Below are 16,706 nucleotides of genomic sequence, written 5' to 3'. Positions count from 1 at the left end.
TGGTAAAACATTTAAAAAGAAAAACCTTAAAGATTTAATTGAAAAATTAAACACGGGGAAAGAAAAGGAAATTTTTCAAACAAGCCGATAAAACATTTGAAAAAACAATCATTAAAAAGACAAAACATTTGGAAATCAAATCAGACATTAGAAAAGAATAAAAGGTGAGAAAAGAGCAAAACTAAACATTTAAGAAGAATCAAACTAAAGACAAAACATTTGAAAAGACACCAGTTAAACTTTAGAAGATCAAATTAAACAGAAGAGACAATAAAACGATCAAAAAGAGCAAAAACAGATAAAGTCCTTAAAGTGTTTTCTAGTCTGAAATGAAAACATCAAGTTGTTTTTTCAAATGTTTCCTCTTTCTATGTTCTTGGTTTGATTGTGGACAGATTTACTAAGAACTCATTTCAGAAAACTGCTTCCAGATAAAGTCTACTAGTAGTTGAAGGCACTGATCAAACTAATGTTACCTTCTGATCTCCATAAACTTTACTGTTCAGTGAAGAGAATCAAAGTTTGTTGAGTATTTCTAAAAAACCCACAGGTGAAGGTCTGAGAAGAACTCAGATGGATGATCTAAATGTGAAATCAAGACTCATGGTCACAAGTTTTAAGGCTTCTGTTAACCATAAAGTTCAAACTAACAGAGAAGTACTGAGAAACTTTTAAAACTTCAGTCCTCATACTGTCTAAAGGTTCAAACTAACAGAAGTACTGAGAAACTTTTAAAACTTCAGTCCTCATACTGTCTAAAGGTTCAAACTAACAGAGAACTACTCAAGAACTTTTAGGATTTCAGTCCTCGGACTGTGGAAAGGTTCAAACTAACAGAGAACTACTCAAGAACTTAGAAGATATCAGTCCTTGGACTGTCAGAAAGTTAAATCTAACAGTGATCTACTGTGGGACTGAGAAAATTTCAGCCCTCAGACTGTCTGAAAGCTCAGGTCCTGAGGACTCGGGAGGTCTGGAGGCTTTGGAAAGTCTTGGAACTGAGGGTTCAACCCTCCAGCACAAATGCTGAAGTCCAACCTCCTGAGAAAAACGGTCGAGTCGAGACTCGAGTTAAAAAAAAATCTCGAAAACGACAAAAAATAGATGATAAATGCGCAAAAAAAAGAAGAATTAGTATCTGAGCGAGTAGCTCAGGAGGATAAGAAGAGGACTACCAACTGGAAGGTCGCAGGTTCAAGACCCGCCAGTGGCAGTTTTCTTTGTTTGTCTTTGTCACACTTTTGAGAAAATTTAAGAAGTGTCTGGTCTTGAACCAGCGACCTGCAGCTCCATAGGCAAATCCTTAACTCACTGAGCTACAGATCAGATGAAAAGAAATAATTTCGTCGTCCCCTTGGCATCGTAGTTCCTGAAGTGACCACATGGGTGGAGCTGAGGCGGAGTCTGGGTGGAGTCTGGGCGGAGAGTAGGCGGGGAGGTGGGTGGCGGCCTCCCCCCTCTACTCCCCCACCTCCCCCCACCACACCTTCCCCCGCCCGACGAGTTTTTCGAGTCTCCATGAGTTCTTCGAGTCTCCACAGGTTTTCCTGAGTTTCTGGAGTTTCCACCAGGTCAGAGGCAGAACAACTTGTCATGAAGAGGTGTTGAAGTCAGCCAGGATGGACTGACTTTTTACAGCGACTAGAAGGAAGACCACTAGAAGAGCAGGTCTTTAACCACCATCCATAAAATCTATGGAGTCGCTCCAGAGAAATGAAGGGAGGTCAACTTTTATCAGTCTCCATCCAGATGTTCAACTTCATATCTTTACTTTGATATTTTTAGCACCACAAACCTTTAGTATCACACTTTATCATTTATTAGGACTTTAACGGAATCCACCAGCAGATTTAGTTTTTGTTGAGAAACTTTATTCTTGTCATTGTGGGACTGCAGTATTTAAAACTGTTCCTTCTATTTGACCTCATGTTTATTAGTTTTAGTGGAGAAAGTTATTTTAGTTGTCGATTAGTCTCTTAAAAAACAAATAATAAATTGGATTAGTCAAGAGGTTTAAATTTCTTACTTTGTCATATTTTAAATATGACAGAAAATGGAAAAATAAAGTGTCTTGAGACAATTTGACCTGTAATTGGCGTTATATATATAAAATTGAATTAAAATTGTATGTATCTTGTAATGTTGGAGTAATTCAGCCATATATGTTGGAAAACACATTTTCTTTGACCATTAATCTGTTGATTGTTTTCTCCAGTAATTAATTTCTTGTTTTGGTTTATAAAATGTCAAGCCCAAATATATTCAGTTTACGGTCATAAAAACCAAACAGATTTACATTCATGATGTAGGAATCAGGCAGTTTTTCACTTTTTATCTTAGTTTAGTCAGAAAGATAGTTGATAATGTGTGAGTTGTTGCAGCTTGTGAGCCGTAGAAACCAACATCCACAAAACACTCAAAGATTTGAACATCATTAAAGGGAAATCCAACTTTTGCATGACAATGTCTAATTAAAGGACATTTATTTCCAACATAAATGTGTGATATTCATCCTCTGGAGCTTTCTCTTCACATCGTCTTCCACCTGGACTGGTTTGGTCAGGAGCATGTGCAACAAACATTTGAAAAACTGCACTTTAACATCAATGAATGACACTGAAGTTTAATCTCTACATAAATGAGACTGAGTCTGGATGTGCTGCTCTGTCATTAACTGCTAAGTTTAGGGAAAGTTCAAACAATAGGACAGTTCAGATCAGACTTGAGAATGAGCTTATTTTGAACAAACATCTCAGACTTTCTGAGCTTCAGCACCTCTAGCAAGATATTTTAACAACAAGCAACTCAAGAGATCCAGAAGTTGGAGAGAATTAGCTTTAGCTGAGCCAAAGAACATGTGGGATGCTAACCTAGCAAACATTTCAGACTTTTCTCTGTGAATTCTGAGAAATAATTTCCTATTTAATGACAGAGCTACACATCTTAACTTAGTCTCATTAAAACAGACTCTAATTCAGTGTCATCCATCCATATTAAAGTGCAGTTACCCAAAATGTTTGCTGCATGAGCTCCAACAAAACCTGTCCAGGTAGAAGGCCACTTTGACAAACAGGAAGTGGAAGATTCCAAGCAGATTTATAGAAGGGGGAACCGGACTGTACTAAGTGTGGTCGAGTATAGAGGGGTGTTTTGTGGGTTTTTAAGGCTGATAATTATTATTAGTGAAACATTTGGAGTAGATATTCATTTGCAGTAAATGAAAATATTTACTACTATCTACTTAGAAGAACACAAACTCTAACTAAACTCTAAACTTTGTTGATACGTTTTTGTTTTGTTTACAGATGTTAAGTTAAAGGAGTTTTATTTGTGATGTATAACCAATCAAATCACTCCAGAAGACAGAGCAACCACAGGTAGATTGAGGTTCAGAGCCAAAGTAGCACCATTTTTCAATGTATTTATTACCATAAATCAGTAAAAAAAAATAAAATACTGATAGTCAGTAAATCAGTCAGCCCACAATTACAATTCTATAATGTATGTCTCTTTCCTTAGACTTGTTATTTGTACAATATATGATGTATATGATGGTGTTTTTTCATACCAAAGGCTATACTATGATGTTTTCTAAGAGACATACGATGCTACTCTGGTTGTTCTGGCTCTGGGCTGCTGCCCTCCTCCTCTGTTGTTTTCTGGATTGTACTCAGCTGCATGCCTTCGTCCACCAGGCCTCCATTGACTCGTCCCGCCTGCCGTCTCTGGAGCTGAAGCTGGATTGGAACAGACCAAAGTACAGTCCAATCACGATGCCAGCTGCCTCTCAAAAGGCTCCTTCATCTGGCAGGTGGCAGCACTTCTTCTGAGGGGAAGCTGAGCTGGTCCAGCAGAACTTTGGAGATGTGTTCCAGTGGTTGGTGGATGTGTGGGGAGATAGAGAGGGACCTTTGAACTGTTCAGAAAGGAAAACAGGGAACCCATTGGTAGTTTTAGTTCAGGGTGCTACTGCGGTGTGTTTTGGGGTTTTAAGAGGTGAACAGGAAGAGTTTTTTTTTTCGTATTGATTATCTTTTACTTTGTTCCTGGTTGGAATGCCCATCAATGTCAATGTGAAGTTCACTTTTAGTTCTGTTTATTTATTTTACTTTTACTAACACCCATTTGCTTTTAACCCCCTCACATGTTGTGTTGGTGTAAACTTAGACTTTCAAATAAATACTCGTCAAACCCTCTGGAAACCAGCGTTTGTACTGTTTTTGTGTTGCTCCTCACCAACTTCAGACAGCCGGGACATAACGTTTTGTGGACTAAAGGCTTTTCTGTGACGTTTTTAGAGCGACATGCTATACTATGTTTTTAGACCAAAGGCTATAATATGACGTTTTTTGGGCGACATGTTATACTATGATGTTTTTAGACCAAAGGCTACACTATGACGTTTTTTGAACGACATTCTATACCATGACGTTTGTTGGACGACATGCTATACTATGACGTTTTAAGAGCAACATGCTAAACTATGACAATTTTAGAGCGACATGCTACACTATGGACATTTTCTGGACCAAAGGCTATACTATGACGTTTGTTGGGCAACACGCTATACTATAGGTTTTTTTAATTGACATATTACTATGATGTGTTTTTTGTTTGTGTTTTTTAGCAACATATAATAATTTGAACGGTTTCAAAAATTACTATACCTTTACTTGTGCAATGAAATATTATTCTTTTTAGGCAAAGGCCATGTTTGATTACATATAGGCTATTAAGTAAATGTTTATTAAAAACTGAAAAGCATTAAAAAATAATAACCAACTTAGGCATTTACTGAGTCACTAAAATAGTGTAGAGTCTACGGCCACATCAGCATTATTATAAGCATCCTCTGGTAAATTCACAGCCATATACTGTAGGAAATCTAGCTGATCTCATCATGATGTCCACTTACCATATGGACTTCAGGAGATGATTAGATGATGATAAACTGTGACCTGCTGGTTGGGTTCTCTCTGTTCTCATATTTCCTCCATGTTTGTCTCCTGATGCTGCCTTACTTCAGCCAGTCCATGAGCAACAGAAAACACAGTCTGCCTTGTATCCATTGCCAGTGGTTCCACTCTTCCCACTCCAGTCTGTACATTTGCAAACGTTTTTGCTTCTTTAGACGTGGTGGAGTTTCAGGTGTAGACATTTTTAAACGTGTGGGTGCAGCAGCGTCTGTAACCTGGCAACCAGAGACAGGACCGGACAGGACCGGACACACAGAGACGTCTGAAGTCTGTCCACTGGACCTGGCATCGGGTCCTCGCTACAAAGGTCCTACGAAGATGAAATTGGCTGCCCTTAATATTTCCTGTGTTTTATTTTATTCATTATGCAGTTTTGATGAGTGTGTGACAGACGTGTACGGGACATTTATGAAAATACGGAACAACTTGCGTCCCGTATTGATTCAATACGGGACACAACAATTAATTGTCAAATAAAGGACGTTTCCGTATTTTAAGGGACGGGTGGCAACCCTACAGAGCAGTGTAAAGAAACTGGTCACCTAGCAAACTGAATTAGTCTAGGTAACACTTCGTTTATTATGTGCGTTTTCTGCTCAAGTTAATGTCCTGGTTTGATTCATTTCAAATTACTCCTGATCTTGAAAGGTTTTAAACTGTGCAGCCAAAGTAGTTACAACTGTGAGCGAATAGCTTGAAATGAACTGCCCTAGACTGCTCTGTTCATAGCCAACCATTCTTTCACAGAATGCTATATCAAGAGTTATTGTGCAATGATAGATAAATGCAGCCCATTTTTCAACCGTTTCCTGTTTAGTATGTGTACCCTCCTCTTAATTTGTTCTAAAAGAAATGTCTAATGAGGCAGTCTAGTCTTTCAGTCAGGTTAAGTCATTTATCCCATTGGTGGTTTGCATTATATAACTTTGTTTTTCTCTGTTCTAGGAACTATTGTTAAATCATCTTTATGTGAGACTTTGTTCTCGTTTGGAGCATATTCTCGGACGCATGCGTCTGGATCTGGACTTCTTAGAGTTCACTTGCACACAAGAACTTGTGTTTTTAAATGCTTTATCCAACCAAGTAGAAGTTTGCCCAGCTATTTTAAATGCACTGACACAGCTACACCATCTCATCAGCTCAGAAAAAGAAAATAGGAATCAGTACATTGCAACTGTGCACTCAGAGAGAGGACCAGCTGGGTGACAAAGAATGGTCACATCCCCAGAGCACCTTTGTAACTTACTGGAACTTAATATGTCTGTCCCATGTATAGATAATGGTATCTGTGAAATATTAGCTGAGTATGTCAAATATTTTTAGATTTTTTTAAGTGGACCGTAGACCTAGTTTCAGTATTTTTTTTCTCACATTGCAATTTGATGCTATATATGTTATATATATAATATCTCAAGAATAATTCAAGATAAAAGCCTGAAAGTTTTACTTATTTGTCTTGCTAACATAAGCATATCCGATTCCTATTAAATACAGCGGTGGAAAAAAGTTTTTGGACACCTCATACGTTTGTGAAATATTGCATTAAGAATCCCTCTGAGGTCTTCAAATGCAATTTCTATTAGTTCAGTCACAGCCATAATACGAAACAAATCCTAAAAAAGTCATTAAAAACTTGAAATTGATTGGTTCCTTGAAAATAAGAAATTTTGAGTATTGGGTCATTTTGGTAGAATTTAGTTTTGTTAGTCATGTAAACAATAAACCAAAAAAGCATCATTTGTGTCTGTCTAATGCAGTCACACCTTCTGAAACACAAAAGACTTTCCAACAAATATTTCACGATAATATTTGAGATTGTGGAAAATTTTCAAGGTGCCTGAAAACTTTTTTCCACCACTGTATCTGTCAAAGCATGAAAATTTGCCATTGGAAAAATGCCAATATGTTCAGAAGGATATATGTGGTCATGGTTCCATTATGCCGATGTCATGGTAATGACTGGATGCAGGGCTAATTTACAAAGAAATTACACAAAACAACATGTCAGGTTTCAAAGACTGGACTTTTCATAGACCACTTCCTTTTTTCATATTTCAACTCACCCATAATCTGAGATTATTGATCTACTTGTTCAGTATTATAGATTCTTCATCATTGTTCTGAGATAGTGTCATTCAAACAACCTCAAATTTCAATGTGCAAAAAAATGCCTGTTGAAGTAGGTTGACAGTGACGGGCAATTTAAAAATATTTTTTGCTCTGACAGTATTTGGCAGCCTATATATATATATATATGTATGTATGTATGTATGTATGTATGTATGTATGTATATATATATATATATATATATATATATATATATATATATATATATATATATATATATATATATACTGTAGCCTCAGATTCCCATAAGAAGCAAGTACGACAGCTGGTGAAAGAAGGTCGACTTGAGTTCATCATTGGAGGCCAAGTGATGCATGATGAGGCTGTGACTGACCTTAATGATGAGATCTTACAGATGACTGAGGGCCATGGTTTCTTATACGAGACATTTGGGGTGCGTCCTCAGTTCTCCTGGCATGTAGATCCATTTGGAGCTTCTGCCACCACACCGGTCCTGTTTGCCCTCTCTGGGTTCAATGCACACCTCATCTCGCGCATCGATTACGACCTTAAAGACAGCATGCAGAAAAAAAAGAAACTATATATCTATATATCTATATCTATATATATATATATATATACATATATATATATATATATATATATATATATATATATAGGCTGCTGTTTTGTAATATTGCAACGGATTTTCATCCCATTCGCCAGTGACAAAATACAGTACAGTCCAGTTCATTTTTTACTCCTGCTTTAATGCCGTGATTGCATGTATTGTTCACCAGAAATATTCTTAACTTCAGATACTTTAAATGTATGGCAGAAACACGCATACTTGAGCCAGATAACCTGTCAGGTGAGTTGGGAGAACAGGTAGGGGAGGGAATCCAAAAGTGCACTTAGTTTTGTCAGTCAAGTAAAACTAACTAGAGAACAACACCTAACATATCTTGACTGGCAAGTGCAAATACAGGCCAGGATGTCAGTCTTAAATGATGCGCAGTCCTTGTAATGTCCTGGGAATGTAAGGCTCATAGCAGGTGGAGGCTGTCAGGTATCTGCCATTCACTACTTCTGTAGAGAGAGTTCTTGGTAGAGTCTCCCATCCAGTCCAGAATTTCACCAGACTGGTCAGTTCAGACGGTGTTGCTATGGAGTGGATTAAAATTGATTAAATAAATGGCTACAACAAATGATCAAAAACAATCTAGGGTACGCATACTAAACAGGAAACAGTTGTAAAAATGGGCTGCATTTATCTATCATTGCACAGTAACTCTTGATATAGCTGCTGTGAAAGAATGGTGGGCTATGAACAGAGCAGTCTAGGGCAGTTCATTTCAAGCTATTCGCTCACAGTTGTAACTACTTTGGCTGCACAGTTTAAAACCTTTCAAGATCAGGAGTAATTTGAAATGAATCAAACCAGGACATTAACTTGAGCAGAAAACGCACATAATAAACGAAGTGTTACCTAGACTAATTCAGTTTGCTAGGTGACCAGTTTCTTTACACTGCTCTGTGACTTAACTGCATTTTCGGGCGCATAAATCACACTTCCACCCATTTGTGCGTTTATAAAATTGTTACTCAACTACCCAGCTGCAGAACGTGCTGTCTGTATGACCTTATTACTGTGCTAGCGCGGCTAGCGTTGTATTAGCGCGGCTAGCGCTGTATTAGCGCGGCTAACGCTGTATTAGCGTGGCTAGCGCTGTATTAGCGGGCTAACGCTGTGCTAGCGCAGCTAACGGCATGCATTACAGCTTACTGACTCTCACAAAAACAAACCAGATACAGGACAAAAAGGATTAATACACTCACTGAAGCGCCGTCGCTCATGCTGGTAGCCGTGGTTGACCCTGGTATTGTGAGGTGAACCGTCTGCGTCACATGACCGGAGGAGCGCCACGTGATTGGCTGGGCGTTGGTTCGATTTTGGCCAGGATCGATTTTTTATGCCCGAGTCCCCCGGATGTGAACAGCAAATTTTTTGACAGTGAATTTTTTGACATTGAATTTTTTGATGGGGAATTTTGAACATTGAATTTTTTGATAGCGAATTTTGATCATTGAATTTTTTGATGGTGAATTTTGAAGACATCAAATTTTTTTGATGGCAAATTTTAAAGACATTGAATTTTTAACAGGTTTTTAAAATTTTGATGAGCTAAATTCAGGCATATAAAATTCACATACGTAATTTTGATGCAAAAAAATTCAAAGTAAGAAATTCAGCAGCTTTTAAAATTCAGAATCTGATGAGTGATTTGCTTCCATACTACACAAAGACTACACTCATAGTCTCAGCACACATTTTAGTTCAGTGTGGCTTGTACAACGTTTGGTGATGATGGCCTCTTGTGTGAGTTTGTTCATCAGGCGCAGATGAAAGTCCATCCAAGGTTTAATCCTGGACTCTTTGCAAAGATAATAATGTATTTTAAACTACCAATAAACCATATAAGCCATTTTAACCTCACACATTCACAGTAGACAGCTTTAAACATATGTAGCATGTTGGACACCTAAACAGGACAATTTATGATTTTAGAACAATCATCAAAACAGTATTCTTCACAGAGGAAATCAATAGTAACACATTGTGCAACAAAAAAATATGATGTGATGTTTGGTTAAACAAAATAATCAAAGCCTGTGCAAAGTTACAATTTCTCAAGTTTATTTAAGCAATTCACCACTCAAACCTGCATCATACTGACATCTACATTCTCATATCACCAAACATCTTCACTACAAAACATTTATTTAAATACAGTTGGATGTTGCAATAATTTCCTAACTCAAAATTCCACAATGTCACCGAACTACATCACACAAACACATTAAATCTCAAAGGAGGAACACTTAAATGAGACAACTCGGAGGACAAGACATGAAGATCTTGTTCCAAAATATAGCGTGGGAGTTTATACTGACGTGAAGACTCATCTTTAAATTTAGGCAGATAACGACAGAAATATGAGGAAGAATGATCAGTAGAGTGGATATTAGGTATTTTAGAATCAAAATCCTTCAGACATGCACAGTGTACATTATACAAACTGTGTGTGGACACACGCATCAGTCATAACCAAAGATGCTTTACAACATGACAGAATGCTACTTTGATGGGACTTGCAGCGCTTCGCCGAGTGGCAGCTTAAGACAAAGCCTCTCAAAAATAGGGGCTGTCCTCTGTCAACAAAAGTAACATTTTCAGAGAACAAGAGTCAAAAAGCAGGCCTGCTGATGCTGGTAAGAAAACACACCCAACAGCCTCCTCTCCCTCATGCCAGGGAAAACACAGTCGTTTCATGCTTTAACCCTGGGTTAAAGGCGGAGCGCAAACCAGACAGGGTTTGTAGATGATGCCGTGTTAAATGTTGAAGCCCGTGGTGGTGGTGGAGGAGCTGCCTGCGTCAGTCCATCTCTGTCAGTCGTATGAGCTGATAAGGACACGCCTTAATCATGTTTGCCCTTGCCTTTAGGCGCGCCTTCATTCCAGGCCACATAAACAAACAAAGCTAACACTACATGCACAGTGAGCACTGCAACTATGGCTGCATAGAAGTAGCTGTCGGAGCTTGACATCTTCATCGAACCTGCGAAAACGAGGCGGAGGGTTAATGGTGGCGACAAGCAGCCGCATCACAGTGTCAAGAGTGCAAGAGGTTAGGTCATCTTTTATGTGAAGCTAAATTTATGTTGCCTGCAGTTTTCATTGAGGAAAATATGGTGCGGTATGACAAGTAGTCCAGCCAGCTAGGATTTGAACTGGGAACTTCCTGCTGTTGCTATTTGCACTCGCTTGTATACACCCTAAACACTCAACTATTGGTTGTTCCAGAATAAAAACTTGTTTAGTGCCTTTTAGAAAAATAAAGAGTAATATTTATTATTTAATACTTCTGCTTGTGTTAGATCATTGTTTGCAATATTGTTCAATGAATCTTATATATACAGTTTTTAGCTCTCCAATTCACTGGATTTAGATAGACCTTCTCTCCTAGATCCTTTATGAACAGTTTCGCAACTGAGTATCTGCTAAATAAGGACACCCACTTGCCATTTGGGAGCTAATGTTAATAATTAACGAGCCTGTTGAGCCATCAGAAGACACAGTTACATGTAAAAAATAAATTGTTTTCCATGATGTTCTGCAAACCATTAGATTTGCCTTAGCACTATTCTTGGAGCCTGACCAATAAACTAGCTAGTATCAGCAGATGTCCGTTTTTCATGGTGGTACTAGCACAAGCACTGGGCCAAATCATTTTAAAGTTGTTTTTTTTTTAAGCATTTTGTGCTTCTTGAGGAAACTAAATAAAGGGGAACTCACAGAAAATGAGTCAAGAAAAAGATGGGAATGGCATGAACACAGGAGGAATTAAACTGTGGACATCCTGGTTTACGGTCAGCACTTTTAGGCCATCCTGATACCCCAAACCAGCCAAGGACACATTAGAAAGTACACAGTGTATCATCAACACTGCAGTGTGTCCATGAGCAATAGTTGTGCCCCAGGGACTGCAATATTAAGTAAAGTAAATCAACTCAAACACATTGTGTTACAACGTTTTTGCTGCTTGGTGCAAAAAGAGAATTTGCCTAATTCTCATTTTCATGACTAATCTACAAGAGATGTCTGTCAGAAATAACATTTACTGAAGTTTAAGGATTTTTTGGAGTGTTTTCTTAACCTTTTTTACAAGACAAGAGTTTACTGACATGCAGGTTTAACATTGCACATCAGAAAAGTCATTTAAATGAGCGCCACAAAGGTCTGAAAGACACGTCCAAAGCCAGATCTAAATAATAACTATTTTAGATGTCTTTGCCACTTTGACACCATTTCAGAAAGGTTCTAAACAGCTATTTTTTTATTTTTCTTCACGACACTCTCATACAAAATCACCCTAACCTTTTCTAGAGTGATTCTTCATTCTTTCCAAATAGAGTTATATATGAAAGGGCTCAAAATCAAATCCCTGACACATACATAGTACATCTTAGGAGATATTTATTGGACCAGAGTTTTCTTCCAATACTTCATATTAAACACAATTTATTGCAAATATTGAATTGTTATAAAACCTTTTTAATGTATTTTAGAATTTCTATAATAGGCAAGTAACACCATCAATGTTTAAGGCCTGTTGTGTGGACTTTATAAAGAAAACAGCAGCTGATTTCATTATGCAAACTGTGTGGTGACACTGGGAGGCTGCAAATACAAACATATAGTGTATGTCTTCAATATTTTTTTAAACTTTGCTATTTATATATCAGTATCTGTGCAGGGTTTCTGCAGATATCAACCAGTCAGATTTTATGCTTTTTAATGCCATTTTAATGCTAGACTGTAAAAAATTTAATTCCATGACCGTGAACTCAACAAATTACACAGGTTTGGTTTTTTTGTAAAATATGATTTTTATGAAAACTGTCCCTAAGTTTCACTATTTCTGAATCTGGAAACCACCCCTGACCACCAACGGACTGTAGTCATTCTCTGAAATCCACATTTTCTTGCCATTTTTGCTGGAATTTGCATTTCCTCATTACCCAGCTCTCGTCCACCTGATCCAGTCTGCCGACCACTTTAAAAACATGCAGTTTTTGGCAATTGTACCCGACCAGCCGCAGCAATTATCACAATGCTTCGGCATGTTTATGCAGATGCACATATCTGACCAATCGCAGTCTATAATTATATATTATTATTGTCAAATATTTTCTTGAAAACTGCATGAAGAATTTTTAATGACACTTAGAGTCAAATTTAATGATTTTTAAAGCCATTTAAGGCCTTAGTTTTTGCAAAATCAACTTAATGACTATTAATGCATTTTAATGCCCCGCAGAAACCCTGCTGTCTAAGATTAGGTCAGTTCTGAATATTGTGCACAGGTTTTGTCTGGCACTAAGTTAAAACTTTAAACTAGGTGCAGTGTCCGCCATTCATCTGAATTAGTGAAACGAAGTAAATGCAGAAGGGCTGCAAACACAAAAAAGAAAAACATACCCTCAAAGATGTACGCCTTTGATGCAAAATACAGTCCAATGGGCAGCGTGACCATGAGGATGGTGAAGAACAGCAGCGTCTTGAGGGCTGAAACCAGGGAGCTTTCATTTCTGCAGAGAAGCACAAGTTCATGAAACCAAACAGCGACACTAACATGCGGACTACTCATGTGGGGATGTCCCCTGGCAATGGTTAATGCTGTTTTCCAGGAGAGCCCACATTAAAGAAAACTCTTTCACACACTTCGGCACATGTTCAGCATCCTGCGAGTTTTCATATGGCGTCACAGAGAAGCTAGGCGGCTAATGCTAGCTGCACATTAAAACATCGTTTCTCACCCTCTGAAATACGGCGGAGGTCCGGCTGAGGCGTCTGAGGCTGTTCTAGTAGGTCCGTCCATTACTGGGTCGATGGGAGGAAAGATACCAACTAAAATAGGAGGAACAGGCAGCTTATAGAAGCCTTTATCCACTGAATGTTGTTGTTGAAATCTCCTCTTCCGGGAAAGTCACGAGACCGTCACATGACGGGATTAGACGCCAGAGAGTCTCGCGAGATCTAGAATTATGACAGCTGTCGCTCTAGTTTACAAAAAGCTGGCTCATATCCTGCAGAAATAAAACATCTTTAGATGAGTTCTGACATATTGTCAGTAGCCTGAAGTATTGGACGATCATCAACATTAAAGTAATGTGTTTTTGAAATCAGTTTTTTGATTTCTCAATGCTCTGTAGCCAAAGGATTTCCTGTAATCATTGTTGATAATTAGTGAGAGCAGCATGCTTGAGACAAAAGTTCACTAAAATAATGTAAAATTAAATAAATCAAAAAATCTTCAGTACAAATCCAATGAAAGAGCATTCAATTTTGTCAGCAAAATTCAGCGAATATACTTGAAGTATGTAAAAAACTGTCTCTCTTGCAACAGTAAGTGGACAGGCCTTTTTTGAGAATGACACCCTGCGTCTCAATGAGAATACCCGTATAAATAAAGATGTTACAACCTGGCCGTCTAGGGTAACCAAGATACAACAATTGCAAGAGTAAACAAGCAGTGATTTTCCAGAGTTCAGTCTGTTTTAGATTTCAACACAAAAAGTGAGGGATCTGAAAGCAAATGGATGATGCTGAAATTAAAGAAACAAATATAACAAAAAGTGACCTTCTCTAAGAAGTAGACTCCACCAGAAATAAAAAAAAAAATACATCAAACACAAATAAAAGCTCCAAATAGAAATACAAAGGCAGCAGCACCCCTAACTAAAGCTAACAAAGGTTTCAGACAACAAAGGTTTCGGTTTTAGTTTTACTTTTAGCAATTCAATTCCTGACTAGCTTCCAGCCTCATATAAGAGTTCACAGAATCAGAGCGGGCAGCTTCCTTCCCTAAGAGCTGTCACCGAATGCTGGCATCAACTGGCCCTTTTAACAGCAACTGGAACCTTGACTGAAGTGATAGTCCCTCCCCTGCTCCAATCCAACCTCAGCTCCAGATGTCGCAGGTGTGGTGTGGTGGGACAGACATGGAGGCAGGGCAACAGCAGCACAGCACACAGAAATACAAATTACCAGACAGGAGGAGGCAGACAGAGGCACAGGGCCTTAACAAAAGGTTAAATTTTTTTAAAAAAGGTGTTTTGTAGCTCTGTTGTACTAAAATGACTTTGAAATGACATCAGTTAGAAGCATTAAATTTATGTTGATGCCTTACATGGAAACCAAAATAAATTTCATATTCTAACACGAGTATCATGTTATAACAATATTCACATAATTATTATTAAGTTATTACCATGAAACGTCTTACTTAGCAAGATAAATAGTGAAGTTTTTATAGCAAGAACGCTGTATGTTGTAATAACATTGACATATCTTGCAGTAATGTGAAGAAAACATGTTGTTACAATAATAAACTTGACGTGTCTGTTTTTGTTTTTCTGGCTGCTGAACATTTGTAAAAATAACAATATTTTAATAAATACATTATAAGATCAAATACAATATTCAGATTTAAATGTCAAAATATTAAATTACATTATGTTGTCATGCACAACTTTACATTTTGCTTGTGTGTCTGTTTGTTTTACCTTAAATTAATGTATTTCTTTTAAAATATTTTTGAGGAGAATAGGTGGACAGTGGAAAGATTCCTTACAATACAATGAAAACATCGTCACAACTTTAATTGATTTTTATTTCTGTTGTATTTCCACCTTCACTGGATATATGTAACAATTATGAATTAGACTACACATAATATGAATCAATTAATTCAAGACATAAAGGTTAAATATGAATGCAGAATATTCATTTTAGAGGCCCTCCACAGAGCTTTTCATTCTGATCAGACCTCTGCTCACGTCAGGGGATGGATGGAGGAGATGGGAAGCATGTTAAACACTTGCAGGCATTCATCAAGACGGCTGAATCATGACCGAGTCAGTCACATGAGGATTAAAAAAAAATGTATGCTGAAAATATAACACCATATGCATTTAATATGGGCTTCATTAAATGCAGTCTTTGACGTCATCGAGGCATTTGTATTTGTTTGGGTTTGCAATTCAATTCAATTCAATTTTAAAGTTGCAGGAACTTTATCAAATGTTATAGCTCAAAAAAAAGGATCCTAGTCATATTTATGGCTCAGATGTTGAAATTTGAACTAATGCAAAAAACTATGTCCCCCAATTCTTCTAGTATGATAAAAACTAAAATTATTTCAATTTATTTATTTATTGAGTTGGATCAGAAACCAAATACAGTAGTAATATCAGTACACTCGTAGTTCTAACATCAACTGTGCAATATAGATACATATTATATATATATATATATATATATATATATATATATATATATATATATATATATATATATATCTTCTAATAAAAATGTTTCTCTCAGTATTTCTATTCATGAAAATCTGTATATTTTGGGTTATTTTTATTTTTGTACAACATTCCTTAAGTATTTGCTCTAACTTTGCTGTTGTGACACTGCATATGTCCCCACTGTGGGATTATTAAAGGCTTATCTTGTCTTATCTTATTAAATCCTTTCTGGTCTTAATTAGCTGTTAAAAATTTAACTTGCAGGAAAACACAATTGTGCACTAATACGCTGATGATACTGTCTTTTCTTTTATTATTCAAAGGTCATTTATGGCTTCATTAGATAAACTGCCTTTGGTGGAAAAAAGAGCACAAACATGAGCCTCTTCAGTGGCTACAGGTGCTCGTCCACACGGACCGTTCGTGCACACCACATTCCTGAATAATGTAACACTGTAGAATATTTCTTCTTTAACTGCGGTGTAACAGAGAGCCATTAAGTCCATTTCGTGCCTCACCCATACATTTAGTGTCGGTGCACTGGCTGCATTTCTGGTGGAAGTCTCCTTGGCTGAGTCTCCTAGAGTGGCACTTTCTGCTCCAGTTGGCTTCCTTCTCACTGTGCTCCACGCTCAGCAGGTTCTCCGAGCCAGATTTAATTTGAAAGGACTCTCAGAAGGGACCAGCCAGAACTGCTAAGAACAATCCAGTGATGTGTGGTCAAAATAATCATTTTGCTCTCTGTTGCAATTTCACTCTCAAGTAGTTTTTGCGGAAAAAGAAAA

The 16,706-nt window shown here is 37.5% G+C and overlaps 1 protein-coding gene and 1 long non-coding RNA gene across 2 annotated transcripts; both read right to left on the bottom strand.

Moving 5' to 3' along the window:
* Positions 1 to 2,466: 2,466 nt before the first annotated feature.
* LOC129350356 (uncharacterized) lies at positions 2,467 to 7,631 on the bottom strand. Its single transcript, XR_008603719.1, has 2 exons — positions 7,439 to 7,631; positions 2,467 to 3,916 (listed from the first exon to the last, which is right to left on the bottom strand). It is a non-coding gene; the product is annotated as an uncharacterized LOC129350356 (long non-coding RNA).
* A 2,089-nt stretch (positions 7,632 to 9,720) lies between these two features.
* vma21 (vacuolar ATPase assembly factor VMA21) lies at positions 9,721 to 13,608 on the bottom strand. Its single transcript, XM_023285734.3, has 3 exons — positions 13,426 to 13,608; positions 13,088 to 13,197; positions 9,721 to 10,664 (listed from the first exon to the last, which is right to left on the bottom strand). The coding sequence occupies exons 1-3, from the start codon at positions 13,485 to 13,487 to the stop codon at positions 10,525 to 10,527; spliced, it is 312 nt and encodes a 103-aa protein (XP_023141502.1). The 5' UTR covers positions 13,488 to 13,608; the 3' UTR covers positions 9,721 to 10,524.
* Between the last annotated feature and the right edge of the window lie 3,098 nt (positions 13,609 to 16,706).

Source organism: Amphiprion ocellaris, chromosome 13 (genome assembly GCF_022539595.1).
Source record: "Amphiprion ocellaris isolate individual 3 ecotype Okinawa chromosome 13, ASM2253959v1, whole genome shotgun sequence".
NCBI lineage: Eukaryota > Metazoa > Chordata > Actinopteri > Pomacentridae > Amphiprion > Amphiprion ocellaris.
Note: the sequence above shows the minus strand (reverse complement) of the source record. Positions and strands in the feature narration are given on the sequence as shown.